This window comes from Theropithecus gelada, chromosome 5 (assembly GCF_003255815.1).
Source record: "Theropithecus gelada isolate Dixy chromosome 5, Tgel_1.0, whole genome shotgun sequence".
NCBI lineage: Eukaryota > Metazoa > Chordata > Mammalia > Primates > Cercopithecidae > Theropithecus > Theropithecus gelada.
In genome coordinates, this window is record NC_037672.1 from 119,892,964 (window position 1) to 119,911,666 (window position 18,703).

At 41.7% G+C, this 18,703-nt stretch overlaps 1 protein-coding gene across 1 annotated transcript in view; it reads left to right on the forward strand.

The window, feature by feature from the left end:
• The first annotated feature begins 1,371 nt into the window (after positions 1 to 1,371).
• Positions 1,372 to 18,703, forward strand: part of FGF2 (fibroblast growth factor 2) — a 73,549-nt gene continuing 56,217 nt past the window's right edge. Inside the window, exon 1 of the mRNA XM_025385406.1 lies at positions 1,372 to 2,010. Within this exon, the coding sequence (XP_025241191.1) occupies positions 1,833 to 2,010 (178 nt within the window). The 5' untranslated portion in view covers positions 1,372 to 1,832. The remainder of the gene's footprint in view (positions 2,011 to 18,703) is intronic.

Here is an 18,703-nt window from a genome sequence, read left to right on the forward strand (position 1 = left end):
GCATGCCTGTAATCCCAGGTATTCGGGAGGCTGAAGTAGGAGAATCACTTGAACCCGGGAGGCGGAGGTTGCGGTGAGCCGAGATCGCGCCATTGCACTCCAGCCTGGGCAACACGGGCAAAACTCTGTCTAAAAAAAAAAAAAAAAAAAAAAAAAAAAAAGAAGAAGAAGAGTATGCCTGGATTTAAAGCTTCAAAGAATTTACTCACACTCCTATATTTAACATTCTAGAAATGCATCTGGAGTTAAAGCCCTCTTGGAGACATAAGAACAAATGCACTTAGGCATGGCCTTTTGAAACCTAATGTTTCTACAAGGAGGCACGTCCATACTTGCAACTCCTTCTAGAAGCTTCCCTAAATCTCCTGCCTCCCCACGCTGAGTTACCCCATGTCTGAAATGCCACAGCACTTAGTCTTACTCTTCTATGGCCTACTTTCTACTGCTATTTGTGTTACTCATGCTACCCATCTTATCTCCCTCACTGTGTGAGACGCTCCCATCGGATTTGGCATCTCCCATACACTCAACAATGTGTTGCACACAGTAGGTACTCAATACATGCAAATTTTCTGAACAGATATTTTGCTAATCATCTGTAGCACCTGCTATATCCTACTGAAAATCACCAAAATGCAATTAACTTCAATTTTACATTTGGGATTTACAGAAAATAACTCTCTCTCCAAGAAATGCATAACAATTTAGCTAGGGCAAATGCCAGCCCCGAGTGAAGACATTAATGCGCTTCAATCGCGATAAGGATTTGAGTCCCATCCTCATCTTTCTGCGTCGTCTAATTCAAGTTAGGTCAGTAAAGGAAATCTTTTCCTCTTAGCAACCCAATCCGCTCCCCTTCTCTGGCCTCTTTTTCTCCTTTTGTTGGTAGACTACTTCAGCCTCTGTCCTTTAATTTTAAAGTTTATGCCCCACGTGTACCCCTCGTCTTTTGGTCATTTAGAGATTTTCAAAGCCTGCTCTGACACAGAATCTTCCTTGGATTCCAACTTCTCTACTTTGGGGTGGAAACGGCTTCTCCGTTTTGAAACGCTAGCGGGGAGAAAAATGGGGGAGAAAGTTGAGTTTAAACTTTTAAAAGTTGAGTCACGGCTGGTTGCGCAGCAAAAGCCCCGCAGTGTGGAGAAAGCCTAAACGTGGTTTGGGTGGTGCGGGGTTGGGTGGGGGTGACTTCTGGGGGACAAGGGGCAGTGGAGCCCCGGGACTGCCAAGGCCCTGCCGCGGCCTCCGACGCGCGCCCCCCGCCCCGCCCCCGCCCCTCCCCCGCCCCCGACTGAGGCCGGGCTCCCCCCGGGACGGATGTCGCGCGCGCTTGCGTGTTGTGGCTGAACCGCCGGACTCAGAGGCAGGCCCCAAAAACCCCGAGCGAGTAGGGGGCGGCGCGCAGGAGGGAGGAGAGCCGGGGGTGCGGGAGGCTGGTGGGTGTCGGGGGTGGAGATGTAGAAGATGTGACGCCGCGGCCCGGCGGGTGCCAGATTAGCAGACGCGGTGCCCGCGGTTGCAACGGGATCCCGGGCGCTGCAGTTTGGGAGGCGGCTCTCCCCAGGCGGCGTCCGCGGAGACAGCCATCCCTGAACCCCAGCTCCCGGGCCGCCGGCTCGCCGCGCACCAGGGGCCGGCGGACAGAAGAGCGGCCGAACGGCTCGAGGCTGGGGGACCGCGGGCGCGGCCGCGCGCTGCCAGGCGGGAGGCTGGGGGGCCGGGGCCGGGGCCGTGCCCCGGAGCGGGTCGGAGGCCGGGGCCGGGGCCGGGGAGCGGCGGCTCCCCGCGCGGCTCCAGCGGCTCGGGGTCCCCGGCAGGGCCCCGGAGGGACCATGGCAGCCGGGAGCATCACCACGCTGCCCGCGTTGCCCGAGGATGGCGGCAGCGGCGCCTTCCCGCCCGGCCACTTCAAGGACCCCAAGCGGCTGTACTGCAAAAACGGGGGCTTCTTCCTGCGCATTCACCCCGACGGCCGAGTTGACGGGGTCCGGGAGAAGAGCGACCCTCACAGTGAGTGCCAGCCCGCTCTCCCCGCCCCATTTCAATTTCCTGGCTTCTCGCCCTCTCTCTCCCCTCCAGCCTGCCCGCTCTTCCCGGATCTTCACTGCGACCCTAGCGGTCCGTGTGGTTTTTGGCCGCGCGGCCCTCGGCGGTTTCGGGTTCACCACCCACCCCCTCCTCCCTGGGCTGTGGCGGAGGCCCGGGCGTCCCCCGGGCTTTGGGGTGTGCCAATTTGCCCTGTAAACCAGTACCCCCGGCCCGGAGCCGCGGCGCGCCGGGGCTTCGCGGACTGGCTGCCTTCCCGCAGACAACCTGTCGCGTCGGGGATGCCAGCGGCCCCGCCGTGCAGCTCTGGCCACTTCTGCCTGCTGCGTGCTGTCCTGGGGACAGAGACAGGATGGACCGCAGCAGAACGAAACGGTCTTTATTGGAAAAACACCTTTCCTGAGTCCTGCCCTTAAATTCCGACTGGGACGACCCGAGGCATTTGGTACACTACTCTCACCCACTGTGTTTTATATTCTTACGAATTGACGAAAGCTGAAAGAGTGAAAACAAAAACCAACCAGCCAACCAGCAAAAAATCCAGATGTTGATAATAAAGTGCGACAGATTTGTTTCAGTAGTGAAAAGAAGTGCAAACACTTTAATCTTCCACCTGCAGTGACTAGCTTTGAGACCTTAAGCCGGTTTCCTCATCCCTCACGTGGGGCTAATACATTACTACCTTGCAGCAGGTTTGAGGATGAAATGAGAATTGCAGTTTTGCTTTCTGTAAGAAACAATGTTTGTGGTTCTAGAAAGAACACTGGCCTAAATCAGGGGTTCTTGGACTTTAGGGGATTCCCTAAGTCTGGAGTGGGGGCTGAAGATTTGCATTTCTAACATGTTCCCCGGGGATGCTGATCACATCACACTTTGAGAGCCACTGGTCTAGAGGAAAGAGAAAGAAAGGGGCATAAGATGAGCCGATTTACAACACTGATGGAATTTGAAGTGAGAGAAAGAGGACTAGAATATATTTTAACCTGTCCTCCCGCAAGCGTATGTAAACATCTGTTTTAAAAGCTGTGTGTTACGGCGTTCCTTCCTTTATGGGTTCCAGGTGGAGAATCTGATTCTCTCATTGCCTGAGAAAAGACCCACAGGGGTCCCAGCGCCACTCCCCTGTAGTTCTGCCTTTGTCTTGGGATGCTAATGGGATGTCATGAGGGGAGGTGGAGGGGGTGGGGTGGAAGAGGAGAAAATTCTACAACCAAACATGAATTGGCAGAAGAATGGGAAATACATTTTTATATGAGCTGAGTCTTCATTGCTTCCAAAATAGCAACCAGCAAGAGAGGCAAGTCTTTAATTTTTTTCAGGCTTGCCGTAATTTAAAAATTTTATCAATCACTTAATCCCGTAAAACTGAAAGGATTCTTGTAACCTATCACATGGGTTAGTGCTATTTCTCTATTCTGGTAACTTGAGTATCTATTTCACAAAATTATCTTTGTGATTGAAATTTGTTCTGCAGTTGTCTGCTAGGCCATCTCATCTGACAAGGGCAAGGTGCTGTGTGTCCCAATTGGTTTTGTTCTTTTCTAGTATCACAAACTATTTATTAAAAAGCATGTATTATGACCAGAGGACAGAAGAATTTCCCTCTAAATTAAGTTAATATTTGAGGCTTCCCCTAATACTCTTTTTTTCAGACTCTTTTAGTTGCTGAATCATTTTTTCTTTGAAGATTTTGATACCTGATTCGCCTTAGAATAAAACTATATAGAGGCTAGCCAGTGGACATAACTTTGAATTGCATACCACATTACCACCATTGTAAAAACAACTGTTAACTTTTTCTTCCTAACTGTGAGTTGGGTTTTCATTTTTGTAATCTTACTTTAACTCTGTGGTTCTCAAATGGGGATGATTTTGCCTCCCAGGGGACATTTGACAATGCCTGGAGACATTTTTGGTTGCTGTAACCTGGAAGGGTGCTACTGACATCTAGCAGGTAAAGGCCAGGGATGCTGCTAAACATCCTACAATGCACATTATAATAACCCCAACAAAAACATTTTTTGACCCCAAATGTCACTGGTGCTCAGGTTGAGAGCTCTGCTAACTTTATAACTAGCTAAAGATAAGATGTTAAAAGGGAAAAGTAGAATAACACATCCAGACTTGTGGAGACTACTATTTTTTTAAAAAATTTTTATTTCCATAGGGTTTTAGGGAACAGGTGGCAATTGGTTACATGAGTAAGTTCTTTAGTGGTGATTTGTGAAATTTTGGTGCACCCATCATCCGAGCAGTATACACTGCACCGAATCTGTAGTCCTATCCCTCCCCAACTTCACACCCTTTCTTCCCAAGTCTCCAAAGAAACTACTCATTTTTTAAAAAAGGATACCTGTACTAGGCAATAGACTGACAAGAATACAAATCTAAAAATGACAAATTTCATCCATTTCTATGTAGCCCAACCTGGTCATAAATTTAAATACAGTATATTATTTTCTCACATATTGAATGTTTACTGATAGTTGACCAAACCAGGAGGAGACCCCCCCAAAACAAATAAAACCAACCAGAAAACATGGAGAAGAGTTAATAGTAGCCACAGTTTCCTACTACACTATGGCTCAGATTCCTAGACCTGTTTGAAAAGTTGAAAAATCCATGGTCTCATTCCTCAGACTGTTTTGTCCAATTGACCTGAACATCTATCACTGGAATTTTTTTTTCCTTCGTCATGACACTTTCTGCCCAATGTCTTCTAAACTGCAGGTAACTTTTGAAAGGCCAAGTTCAACCATTTTAACATTTAGTATGGATGAAATAGTGCAGTTTCTTCCCCAAACGCTGGCCAGAAGAACTGGAGTTTGGGGAGGGATGCTTTGAAGACTCTGATATAAATGATGGGGCCCTGGAGAGGTGCAGGGGAAGAGGAGGCAGAGTGGGGAGCTGTGAGTTAGGAAAGAGAAGAGAACGTACTAAAGAAGAGGTAGGAGAAGATGACACAACACAAATGCTTCCAATTTTCAGTGTTGCTGAAGGTCAGCTGTGCTTCACACCTGGGCATTCTCCTGAATTTTCACTCAAAAGGGCCCATGTTCTGGCGTTTTTCTCGTAGTCCTGGAATAATCTTCATTTGACATGAGAGTCTTGATAAAAACAAGATGTTAAAAGTGGTTACAAAGTTTCTCCTTCTCCAGCATGTGCGCTGCACTCCCGCCTTCCTTTTGGCATCCTTAACTTTTGGCAGGCCTCTTTCAATGCGGTGGGAATGGATAATATTAAGTATATACTTTAAAGTAGCAAGCCGTGTAAAAACATTCAGAAGAGAGAACATTTTATCCCAAGCAGCACGTACAACATGTGGTAGAGTACAGTAAGTGAAATGGATGCTGCTTATGCACACTTAGTATTCAATTTATTCCAGGTGCTCTTATTTAGAAAAAAAGAAAAATGAGGGTAATTAGAAGTACTGGATCTACCCTTGGGCTTCTCCCAGGAGGTGACTGCATGTCTGCCACACTTCTTTGCTTCCAGGCTCCAGAGGACGCTGAGACTTGGAAAGGCAGAGGGACCTGCCCACTCCAGTGTGGATCAGGGTGGCTTGTAGGTGGGCCTGACCCCGGGGCTCTTTGCTACTGCATGTGTTCCATGCAACCCTAGGCATAAAAACATGGACTTGTGAAATCAAAGGGAGGCTTCAGACCTTATGGTTTACCCATCTTTTTTTTACAGAAGAGGATACTGAAGCTCAGAAAAGTCACCAATTACTGAAGTTCAATTGTGGGTTTCCTCTTTTGTTATCCTGAATGAGCTTCTTACCACCTGGCCCCTCGCCTTCTCTTCTTGCCATCCCTCAGCCTCAGTGCGCTCTTCCATTCCACCGTAGAGTGTGCCCTGCTGGACCCCACTTTGGTTAGGCTTGCTCCATTTCAGGGTAGTGAGCTACTACCCCTTTGAGGAGTTCTTACTAGTTTACGGGTGCCTCAGATTGATTTCCTGGGGTTTTGGATAAAGCCACCTTTCCATCTCTTCACTACTGCCTTTGGGGTAAATGGAACCATTGATTTAATAATACACGTATTCTCTCCCCCTACGTCTCTTTGGTAATATCTGGCAAGTGGATAGCAATAATTTTACGTAATGAACTTGATATTTACTGTAATAAATATTGTGTGCAGTAAACAAATGAAGTCAGAATCTAATAGCTCATTTAATCTTGGAAATCATGTAATCAGTACAGCAATGAAAGGACAATTCATGAGTCATAGATATTACCACACCTTAGGAGCCTTTTAAGATGAGTTTGATGCCAAGTGACTTCAGCCTAGAAAAGGCAATATCCCCTCATGACATGCCCTGACGGGTTTCATTTGTTTATAAAATGACCATTATGTAATTAGACTTTGACAATGGTGTAACAATTAGGTTCTAAGTATTCTCATTTTGATTTATGATGCCATTTTACGTGGAAGGACATGATTTTAAAGTTTAATTAGAAAATAAAATGTTACAGATGTAATGAACAAAACAAGAACCGTTCTTTAAATATTATAAGCATAAAATTGACTTTCTTCATCTACACACTGATTCTGAGAACTCATCATCAGTGATGTTGAAAAGACGATTTAAGGTCTCACATTATTGGAACTACTATTTTAAAACCACGAGATGCCTGTACAAGATGGTAATTACACATGTGCTGTAGTCTTTGCTTGTTTTTCCAATTCTAGTGTTTGTTGATTTTCCAAATAGCCTACTTGGGCCCCTTTGTCCTGTAGCACAAGTCTGTAAGAAGTCTGGCATGGGATAAAAGTCTATGACCATGAAATGGAGCAAGGCAAATATGTATCTTTGGGTATCTTTGGGCAAAATCTTTTTCTTTTTCTTTCTTTCTTTCTTTCTTTTTTTTTTTTTTTGAGACAGAGTCTCACTCTGTCACCCAGGCTGGAGTGCAGTGGCGCGATCTCAGCTCACTACAACTTCTGCTTCCTGGGTTCAAGCAATTCTTCTGCTTCAGCTGAGATTACAGGCACCCAACACTGCATCCAGGTAATTTTTGCATTTTTAGTAGAGACGGAGTTTCACCATATTTGCCAGGCTGGTCTCGAACTCCTGACCTCAGATGATCCGCCCCCCTCGGCCTCCCAAAGTGCTGCGATTACAGGCGTGAGCCACTGTGCTCAGCCTGGGGCACAAATCTTTACCTCATCAGGATATTCTGTCCAAACAAATGTATTTTGTTCTGTTTTATTTTTGAGCTTGTCCTTTTCTGTGCTCTAAAATTAGGATCTGGTCTAGTACTTAATTTGTATATTGTCAGTGCTCAATAAATAGTTAATGCTTGATTGTTTGCATAATAATTTGGAATAATGATTATCAGTGTGGAGTTTTAGCTGGATCATTAGAAAATGCACTTGTGGCACTGTGATTTTTAAGTGTTTCCTTGTTGTATCCACTGTTCGGTCAGCTCTTGCTTTCTCGTTTCTCCCTTTAATAATGACAGCCAATGAGGCCTTCTAAGCTAGGTTATGTATAGCCACAGGAATTTAGGAGAGGAGGAAAAGAAAAGTGGTAACTTCCAGGGGAACTCACCCTTTGAGCCATAGACTGTGGTTCTTAGAAGCCAGACCAGTCTCATTCTAAACCCCTTCAGAATAATTTTAATTTGAAGAAATTGGAAGGGCCTGGATGCAACAGCCAGCCAATATTCGGTGTTTAATTTATGTCTCATACAGCTGTGTTCTGTCACTCTTCCTGTACAAAGTGACTTTTGACTTGACTGGTGTATCCTTGATACTCATTTACAGAAATCTGTAATGGATGTGTGTGTGTATGTGTGTGTGTGTGTGTGTATGTGCGTGTGTATTTGCATTTTTAAAGAGCTATTGACTTCCGCAATTTAACCTCTAAGATGAATTATCCAATAGAATTCTGAAATGAAAAGTTCACAGATTTTCAAGGTATCTTGGAGATTTAAAAATTAAAGAGAAGCTATGTGAATATTAAGTGTATGTTCCAGATATAATTGAATAGTTGAAAGGAATGATCCTGGTTTAATTTATAATTAACCTATACATTAATTTATAATGAAAACTTTTAATTAAATGTTTACACAGATTAGCCAAGAAAAAAGTATTTTTTTAAAAGAAATTTGTACACAGTAGTAATGATCTGGCTGCATTCTGTGAACAGATTATTCTCTATTCATAATTTAGGCACTTTGAGAAGATGCTGGCACCTTAAGGTAGGAACCATGACTTCTTTATATAAATAAACATCATAAAAAGCTCAGTACCTTTTACTCAGAGAGTGCTCACTAAATGTTAGCTGATGAGGAAAACATTCTCTTTGGAACATGCTGTGAAATAACTACTTATGAGCCATATGCTGTGTAAAGCTTGGTTAAAGTTTATAGTTCTCTTGCTGTCATGACATGTATGTTTAGACAGTTGGTCAATCTTTAAATGAAGATAATTATATATAGCAAAGTTATATTTGGGAAACATTTGGGAATCTTGGAGACTGGCTATTAGTTTTTCTTAGAGTAATCTAGAGAAAGATGAATCATTTTTCGGGAAAAATTGTTTAGAATTTTTATTGGGATTTCTGATTTCCTTAAAAGCATTTAAGATTTTTATCATGTACTATTGTTGTAGGAAAATCCTGGTTTTTGTCACACGCCCAGGAAAGATCAGGAAAGATTAGGCTCGCAGACACTTTGGAGGGTGAGGGGTTATGGAATTTGTTGGTCAGAAAGGAAAAAGGAAAAACAACACGGCAAAGCGATAGGGGTTCATATTAACAGCCCCCCATCTCAAAGATTGATTCCCAGGTTACCACCCTGAACAGGAGAGGCCAGTCTCCCCCCCTGCAAAGGGCATGAACTTCCGTGGCTGCACCCCATTCTCCCAGTGTGCAGGCCAGTCGGAAGTTCCCCGGGGACCCCTTTATACTTGGCTGTCCTGTCTCACTATGCAATATAAAACTTTCTCAGGTATGCTGTGCTTGTTTTTCATTCTTATTTTCTTTTGTGAATAATATCCTGGAATCAGTACTTTCTTCTACTTCCTCTCCTTTTCTTTTTTTGAACTCTTTTAAATTCTGGATTCTGCCCTCAGTATTCCACTTAAATCATTCCTATGAGAACACCAGTAGTCTTCCAGTTCAACCATATGGCCTTTTCCAATTTTTCATGCTACTCTGACATGTGGCAGTATTGTCTGCCTCTGACTTCTTGATAATTCCTTGGCTTCTATTACATCACATCAACCTGGTTCTTCTTTTGAAACTGGCTTTGCAAAAATTATATCTGAGAAAATTATGACACTGCCAGAGATCTGATCTAGCGCATTCCCCTCCTCTTGCCTTTAACTTTTAAGCTGCCTTAATCATTTCTGGGGTTAGGCCCAGATGACTTTGGGAATAGTTTAAAGGATAATAGGCCTTCCCCAAAACTCAACCGTCTTTATAAAGCTAATGAAAGGCCCTTAGGTTTGCGGGGAGGACAGGAATCTGAGTTGTGCTAAGGTGTAGACATATTAATAGATTGCCAGCCATTACTGCAGATAACACCACTATTGTGGTTGGCCTTTTGAGATATCTTTTCAGGTTTTTTGTGTGTCTGACACCCATGGCTTCAGCAGGACCTGCTAAACCACTCCTGTGCCCCACCCAGGAATGGTTACACTCAAGAGGACAGCTTTGACCCCCTATGATTTCATCTTCAGCCCAATGAATTATCAGTAAGCACCCACTGCATAGCAATCCTCACCATTTCCCCCAAACTGCTGTTGAAAAACTCCTATCCTATGAGCAGTGGATGAGATTGGTTTGAGTACTAACTCCATCTCCTACATGACTTTGCCAGCCTTGTGTTTATTAAACTCTTTCTTTACTGCAATGCTGTGGTCTTTCTTTGTGCAGCGGGCTGGAAGAACTCCTCAGGCGGTTATACTTTCGCCCATCCAACTATCTTTTCTTCCAGTTTCTTCTGTTTTTTTTTTTTGTTTTTGTTTTTTCTTGCATTTGTATTCCCCAAGGTTCTGTTTTTAGCCTTCTACTCTTCTTTCTGTGTACTTGTATTCCTTCAGCAGATCATGTACTGTCTCTGTCTCTGTCTTGATTCCCCATCTCAATTTCCCACTGCTTGGAGGACACACACACTACCATAGCTTCAACTTAACATACATAAAACAACTTAACACCATTTTCTCAAACTAGCACCCTTTCCTCCTAAATTTCTGCTTATAGTGGATTATTCTTCTTGTCTCCAAAGCTAGACACCATGGATTTGTCTTTGATGCCTTTCTCTACTTCTTCCTGTATATGTCTCTCTAAAATGTTTCCCAGCCAAGTGATTTCCTTGCCCTGCCTCTTGATTTAATGATCTCTACTCTCCTGCAATTTTAAGCACTAACCAGACCTACCTGGCTTTCCTTCTTAAACATGACCTACCTGCTCAATCGTATTTCCTACTGTGCACCATCCGTACTCTCCTGATGCTGCAGTGCTTTATGCTTTAATTATATAGTCTCTTTAATGTGTCGTAATGATTACTGTCACAATGATTGGCCTTTCTTCATGTGACTCTTGTTTTTGAAAAATCTTTCTTTTTCTTATCAATTTCTCTCAACTCCTGCCATCTGCACCTTTCTCTGGAAAACTCCTTTAAGATCCAGCCCAACAGACTTCTTTGTGAAACTTTCCTCTACCTTCCCAGGGAGAATTAATGGTTTTTACTGTTTTCCCATATACTTGGTACATAATCTGAACACAGAACTTCATGCTTTCTGTAATAGTTAGTGGTTTATGTGTCTGGCTCCTGCACTGGGACTGTGAACTCTTTGTAGGTAAGCACTGGATCCCATTTGCTGCATCCATCCTCACACACAGTGGCCACTCAAAGAATGTTTGTTAAATTGAAGATGTACCCAATAAATTAGCCAAGTCTCTTAACTTCCTTTCTGACCTTTCCTTCACGTCTCCTGTCTTCCTTGTCGTCTTATTCTTTACCCAGGCAGTTTTCCTTAAGCCGAAATGTCCTGTCTATCCTCGTACCTTATCCCAGTTCCAGTCATGCCTTGTGCCTTATTTCTTTCACATCATCCTGTATCCATCTTTCCTTTTCTGTGTGCTATCTAAAAATTCTCTCTAATAGCTTGTTGTATTTTAATTTCAAGTCTCCCAGTTTTACTGGAAATTCCTCGCTGGCAAGAAATTTTTATTTTAAAAAAATCCAGACCACATTACCCTGTAGTTCTTTACTCTTTTCTATTCTGAGGGTCTGAGGCTGAATTTACTCATCCCAGGGTCCTTTTGGCTTCATTGCTGAATGAGTGACCAGTCTGAGTCCCATGGAAGGGTTCACTCTGTATTTGCTGAATGGGCAACAACTTCAAATAAGTATAAATACTATAGTATGAGGCATATAAAATGGTAAGTTGCATGCAGCAACACTGTACTTCTTTCCTGCAAACACCTTTAACATTATTCAAGGGAAGCAATAAAGGTAAAGGATAGTCGTTTGTTGGATCACTTTTTATTTTGGAAACTTTTCTTTTCAGCTGTTAAGTAATATATTAATATTTCTAGCCAACATTAATGCTCAGTTCCAGAACTGGTTATAGTACTCTAATTAAGGAATGCAGACCTGGGGCTTCATACCTGATTCAGACACTTCAATCCCTACGTCAGTGTGTCTTTCTCTTACTCAAGTCTAAAACCAGTGAATCACTGTAAAAGTTGGGATTGGGGACCGTCTGGTACCATTGTTAATATTTTGGGCTGTGATGAAATGGCACGGATAGTTTCATCTGCAAATTTATTCAGATTTATGAGCCAGTATTCATCACAACAATCTGAAAAACTCTTTAAGAGGGTAGAAATTGTATGACAAAGTGAGTCACAGTCTTTGTGATGTGATGTCTGCAAGGGTGGGTGGGAGAAATTACTGAATGAACAGTCTCATTCTACTCCTTTCTAAGCTGAATCATTTTGTAAATAGAAAACAATTCATAGGTTTTTAGGTGGCCATTACATAAAAAGGAAATAGAAGAGATTAAAACGGTCAAATAATGCTTCCATTTTAAAAATTACTTTTGAAACATATCAATTTGATAAACACTTTGTTTTTGAATTAGAAATGCAAATAATCTTTCTACTACCTGCTATATATCTTTTAATCCAATACTTGCTGCATGTCTTCTTTATGTATTCTTACTTTTTCTATTAATTATGTTACTTTTCTTGCCTAGATTTTTTTTTTTTATCCTACCAAGTGTCATTTGACCTTTCTTCTTATAGCTATTTCTAGTGTTGGCTCATTTGGAGATGGGGTGTGTGTGTTTGTGTGTTGGGGAGAGGTGTCATTTACTCACTGGCTGGATGACTACTTGAATTGGATGGGGACTCAAGAGAAAAAGGTCCCTTTGATTTTGGAAATTCTGATTCTGGGATAGTATCATCTTGCATTTTGCATTGTAGGTCCTTTTCTGTTACTTTTCATCTAAGCTTTTCTCCGAGTCATATTTTACCTTTAAATGTAAGGCTTATTAACCTTATTTCCTTATCGTCTTTGGGGTAAGGCATTTATTTAAAAAAAGCTAAGTGAAAAGAGAAATATTCTATTTTGAATGTGTTTCTAAGTGTTAGTTCTCCTTACATATTTATATATATCTACATTACTCCAGACTCAGTAATGGGAGTATAATTCAAGTGAGATTGGAAATATGATTTTGTTAACCGTTTTAGTCGAGTGTACTAATGTATAAAGAAAACATAGACAGAAGGTGTTAGATTGAAAAACAATGAATTACAGAGACACCCTCAGCTGTTAAAGGGTGAGAAAAGTGAGGCGTAGATTATTTTTTGAAGGGTGATGTGAGAGCCCTGAAGTATTCATGGGATCTGTTCAGCTCTGTCCAGACAACTAGGGAGATTGCCATGGTGACTAGGCAGAGTCCCTCTGCTCTGTGGTAGAGGAAGGGTCAGGTGTTTGGCCTTTACCACTGTACTATATTCCTAGGACCTTGACATTTACTGAATACTTATTGAATGAATGAGTGAAATTTTTGAGAACATGCTCTATGCCAGCTTTACAAATAATATCTGTTTAATCTTAAATACAAACTTATGAAGCAGGTATCATTATCTTCCTTTTACAAATAAGAAAATACTTTTTTTCCTATTGACTTTTCAAAACATGGTCTCTTTGTTCATAACAACTGGTGATTGTGCATTTCTAGACTTCTTAGTGTTTAGAATACAAGTTCATGGCCAGAATTCCGCACGGACAAAATAGCAGAAATTTGAACAGGAGTAATGATTTAAGCAAATAATTTAAACTCTTTCAGAAGCTTTGCCATGTCCAGCAAAGTTGAAGTCTATGCCATCTATTCCTCTGCCCCTTTGTCTATTCCACTCTGCTGTGTTTAGGAAAGACTTCTGTCATGATTTAGTATGAGTCAATTCTTTAGTATTTAAGGGCTTCTTAAGATTTTTGAGTGGCATATACAAAAATAGAGTAGGATGTAATTAAAAATGAATACTATATAGCCATGCACTGCATCATGATGTTTCAGTTAATTGCAGACCTCATGTAAGATGGTGGTCCCATATGATTATAATACTGTATTTTAACTGTACCTTTTCTCTTTTTTTGTTTTTGTTTTTGTTTTTGTTTTTTTTGAGACGGAGTCTCACTCTATCGCCCAGGCTGGAGTGCAGTGGCTGGATCTCAGCTCACTGCAATCTCCGCCTCCCGGGTTTATGCCGTTCTCCTGCCTCAGCCTCCTGAGTAGCTGGGACTATAGGTGCCTGCCACCTCACCCGGCTAGTTTTCTGTATTTTTTTTTTTTTTTTTTTTAGTAGAGATGGGGTTTCACCATTTTAGCCAGGATGGTCTCGATCTCCTGACCTTGTGATCCGCCTGTCTCGGCCTCCCAAAGTGCTGGGATTACAGGCTTGAGCCACTGCGCCCGGCCAACTGTACCTTTTCTATGTTTAGGTAACAAATACTTAGCACCATGTTACAGTTGCCTACAGTATTCCGTACAGTAATGTGCTGTACAGGTTTGCAGCCTGGGAGCAATAAGCTATACCATCATCTAGGATTGTGTAAGAACGCTCTATGATGTTCACACAATGATGAAATTACCTAAGAATGCATTTCTCAGAATGTATCCCCATAGTTAAGTGACACATGATCATGTAACACAGTGGTATTTGTGTATTTAAGCATATCTAAACATTGAAAAGGTACAGTAGAAATACGACATTATAGTCTTATGAGACCACTGTCATAAAGATAACTAAAAGGATGTTTTCAAAGTATAGTTAGGCTCTTTCAAAAAAAATCAAAGGTATTCTTTCAGTATTTAAGGACATGTGGTGTAAGATTTTAAAACAACAACAACAACAAAAGCAGATGGGCTTGGGTCTATCTTATTTAATTTTCTTCATTGAGTGAGATTGTCCATTAATCAATAATTTTCTGAGTGTCTACTATAGGAGGGAATAAAGACCAAGATAGATAAAGAGATATCAAGAAAACACGTTGCAAGACACATCCAGAAAAGTGTCTAAAAATTAAACTCCTCTTTCCTTTTTTGACTGTCCTGTATTTTCAAATGGTATCATCATCTTCCTTGCCAACCAGGCCCAGGTCTTGCAGTGAATTTCTACTATGTCATTTTCCCCACTCCTCACTTCTCTTCTCAGGCCCTGTCCATTTCAGTTCTGCAGTGCATTCACACTTGTGCCAGTCTCTGCAATCTTGCTGCAGCTTGTCTAGTTCTAACCCTGACTACTGCAACTGCTGTCTAACTGATCTCATCTGTATTAGTTTGCTGAGGCTGCTATAACAAACATACCACAGTCTGGGTGGCCGAAGCAATAGAAATTTATCTTCTTATAGTTCTGGAGGCTGGAAGTCCAAGATCAGGTGTTGGCAGGTTTAGTTTCTTCCGAGGCCCCTTTCCTTGGCTTGTCTATGGCCACTCTGTAGCTGCCTCTTCACAAGATCTTTCAACTGTGCTTGTGTCTCTGTTGTCTCTTTGTATGTCCAGGTTTCCTCTTCTTATAAAGACCTCAGTCAGATTGAATGGGGGCTCACCCTAAAGGCTTCATTTTAACGTAATCACATCTTTAGAGGCCCCATCTGCAAACAGGACCACATGCAGAAATACTGAGATTAGAGCTTCAGCATGAGTTTGGGGAACACAATTCAGCCCATAGTAGCCCATAATAAAGGATGTTATTCTTTGCCAGAGTGACTTAATTACTCTGTCTAGTTGTTCAGCAGTTGGATATGGTTTTTTCCTGAAGAGGAACTCTGATCATGTTACTCCTCAGGAAAACATTTTAGGCTCTCCTGGGCCCTTGCTTCCAAAATGCAAAAGAAAAAAGGAATAATGGTCATGCCGGAAAAGGCCATAGCCACGCACAGCCTATTTGTGGCAGAACTGTGCCTGGTGCATGACCAAGGACAAGGCTATTAAGAAGTTTCTCATTTGAAACATAGTAGAGGCTGCAGCTATCAGGTATATTTCCAAAACGAGTGTCTTCAACACCTCTGTGCTTCTCAAGTTGTAGGTGAAGCTACATTACTGTGTGAGTTGTGCCATTCACATCAAGGTAGTCAGGAATAGAGCTTGTGAAGCCCGCACAAACCAAATACCCTGATCCCGATTTAGGCCTGTGGGTGCTGCCGCATGACTTCCACTAAAGCCCAGGTAAGGAGCTGAGTCCTTAAGGTCTGAAGAAAAAATAAGGTCTGGAAAAAAATAAAATGAAAATTGTATTTAAAAAAAGAGAAAAACATCATGGACTTGAAAGAGTTCAATCCCCTGGTACGCACATTGCCCACAGAGCTTACAGATGTCGCAAGTCTGTAAAAATCAGAAAACACAGGAAAGTTACCAGCAGATGTGTGGTTGTCATGGATATAAAAAGGTGGGATACAGGTGTTTTCTGGAAACTCTAGGTAAGTAGTAAGCTTGATGCAGATCTCTGAAAAAAACACCAAGAGGCTTGAGAATACTGAAAAAGAAGATAACAGAGTAAGTAGTAACTAGGGGGCTACAATGGGAGAGTAGTAATATATACATAGCCCTCGTGTGTTAATTTCCGTGGAATATTCGACTGAGTTTCTCATAGCAACCTTCTGTAAAAGATGTGTATTTTCTTCAAGAGAGTCTAGAGTTTTTCATGTTTAGTATTCTTAGGCCAGGGTCTAACAGCCTGTTTTATAAATACGCTTTATTGGCACATAGCCACCCTCATTTGTTTAAACATCGTCTGTGGCCACTGTCACACTACAATGGGAGATACCCCTCAAGATGTAAAATATTTACTCTCAGGCCTTTTACCCCAGAAAATGTGCTGACCCCTGGCTTGGGCCTTATTTTTCATGAGGAGTGGAGACTCCTTAGTCATGGCATTTCTACTATTCCACACTATTACATTTAATACTGATTTCCTGACACTTGATGTCAGAAACTGTATATTGTCTATGGCTTTTATGGATATTCCTCCAACCTTTGGACAGGAATTGTTATTTCCAGGCTGATCTCTTATTTAAGAATGTATTTATTAATGATTTAATATCACTTTTAATAAACTGGAATTATATTTTTCCTCTGAAACAAAAAAATAAAGGTGATACAGATGTATTATCATAATCTAAAACTATTTTAATAGATAGCTGATCCTGTTTTGCAATTACAAGTAAAAAAGTACTACATGCTTTAGGTAATTATTCTAAACCAAAGTTATGGTTTTTGCTAGACCCTCCACCCAACTTTTAACAGCAAAGTAACTAATTCCCGTGTAGCAGAAAAATTCACGTAGTTATTTCCAGATATATTTTGCAATTCAACTAATTTTTCTTGGAAGATACTGCAGGAAGTTACATTATTCAAAGTTAGATACTCTCTGTTTTAATGAAATTTAAGAAAAATTAACAGTTTGGATATTTGGTTACACCTACTTTGAATGTTTTCCTCACTTAAATTATTTTTGACTATGCTTAATGATGTAGAACTGTAGAGCTTTTATGTTAAAGAATTCTGGAGAATATTGGCTCTGCCCATGGGTATCACTCCAGAAGTGGGTGAATGTTCCTGTTGGATTCCTCTCTTTTTCTGGAAGGAGCCTAATGCCCATGATGGCTGACAGTTAAAGCACACAGTTCTGCTCGCTAGGTAGGACAGACAGCAGAACCTTTTTAAAGACCTGTGAGGGGAAATACTATTTATGGAAGCCTGCCTCAATGATGCATGGAGTGCATCTTTCATCCAGATTGAGAGTTTTAACCTGGGGGTTCATGGATTTGCTTTAGGTTTCCTGTAAAAATAGATGCAAAATGCTAGGTATCAGGTTGTTTTTCTGAGGAGACGGTGCATAGCATTTTGTCAGATTCTCAAAAGTTTATCTGTGGTCCAAAATGTTAGGGACAGTATCACTAGAAACACTAAACTATGTCTTTTAATTAATCTGATATCAGGGAGAGAACCAATTTGAACCACATGACAGTGAAAATGCATTTACTGCATTGTGTGTTGGGGTGAACCTTTAGTTTATGGTGAGTGACTTTGTGAGAAACAGCTCTGTGAACCTCGTCTCTGTGTTAATTACAAGAAATGTTGAAGGCTGCTGTTGATCTCATTACATAGTGTCCACTCTGAGGTTCCTTAGGAGAAATTTCTCTTTGGTAACTATGTCGGGTCTAGTTATGCTTTTCCTTAGCAGCCAGCTTATTTTTATCTTATGGTCTCCGCGAAATTTCTTATTTCTGCTGGCTACTGGAAAGCCAAATATATGGCCTGCTTCTAGCAAGTACGACAGTCTCACTCCTGGCTTCACCAGTTTTAAACCCTTCATTTGTAGTTGCCTTATTTAAAAGCCATTTTTAAAGTTTTTTGTTTTGGTATATTGTCAATATCTTTGTAACTCACCTTAAATATTACTTGGGATCAAACACATACCTCAATAAAAATAATATATTGATTAATTTGTTACTTTTAACCACAAAGCACCACTATATTATACAGAGCACTGGGTGCTGGAGATTAAAAAGTCAAGGCCCCTGTCCCTTAAAATATGTTTTATTTGGCATGACAAGAAAGAGATATAAATCAATAAGGGCAATAAAATGTTTTGCCTGCTTTGCTTGTGGTGTTTCCCTTGGGACAGTGAGATCATAGCAAGGATAGCAGTAAGTTCTAATGGGGAAGTCATAAAAGGCTTCAAACAGGAGTGACCACTGAACAGAATGTTTGGAATCAAGTATGTGTTTGCCAGGCAGACAGGGCGGGGAAGGGCAGGAAGGCCAAGGAGGCAGGGCCAGGTTTGGCATGTTTTGGGAACCAAAGGAAGTTTGGAATGGCAAGAAGTAAGGCCTGCTAGCTAGGCAGGGACTGGATTTTGATGGGCCTTGCAAGCCATACTGAACAATTGGTCTTTATCCAGGAAGCGGTGGGGAGTCAATGGAGGGTTTTAATCAGAGAATAAGAGGATTAAATTTGGGCTTTGATGAGATCACTCTGGCGGGTGTGTGTAGTAGATTGGAGGGTGTGAAGGTGGCAGCAGGGAGTACAGTTAGGAAATGATTTCAGTTATCCAATTGAGAAATGTAAATCTCCCTCAGACCATTTCCCTGAACATAGTAAGTGATGTATGAGCATTATCTTCAAAGAAG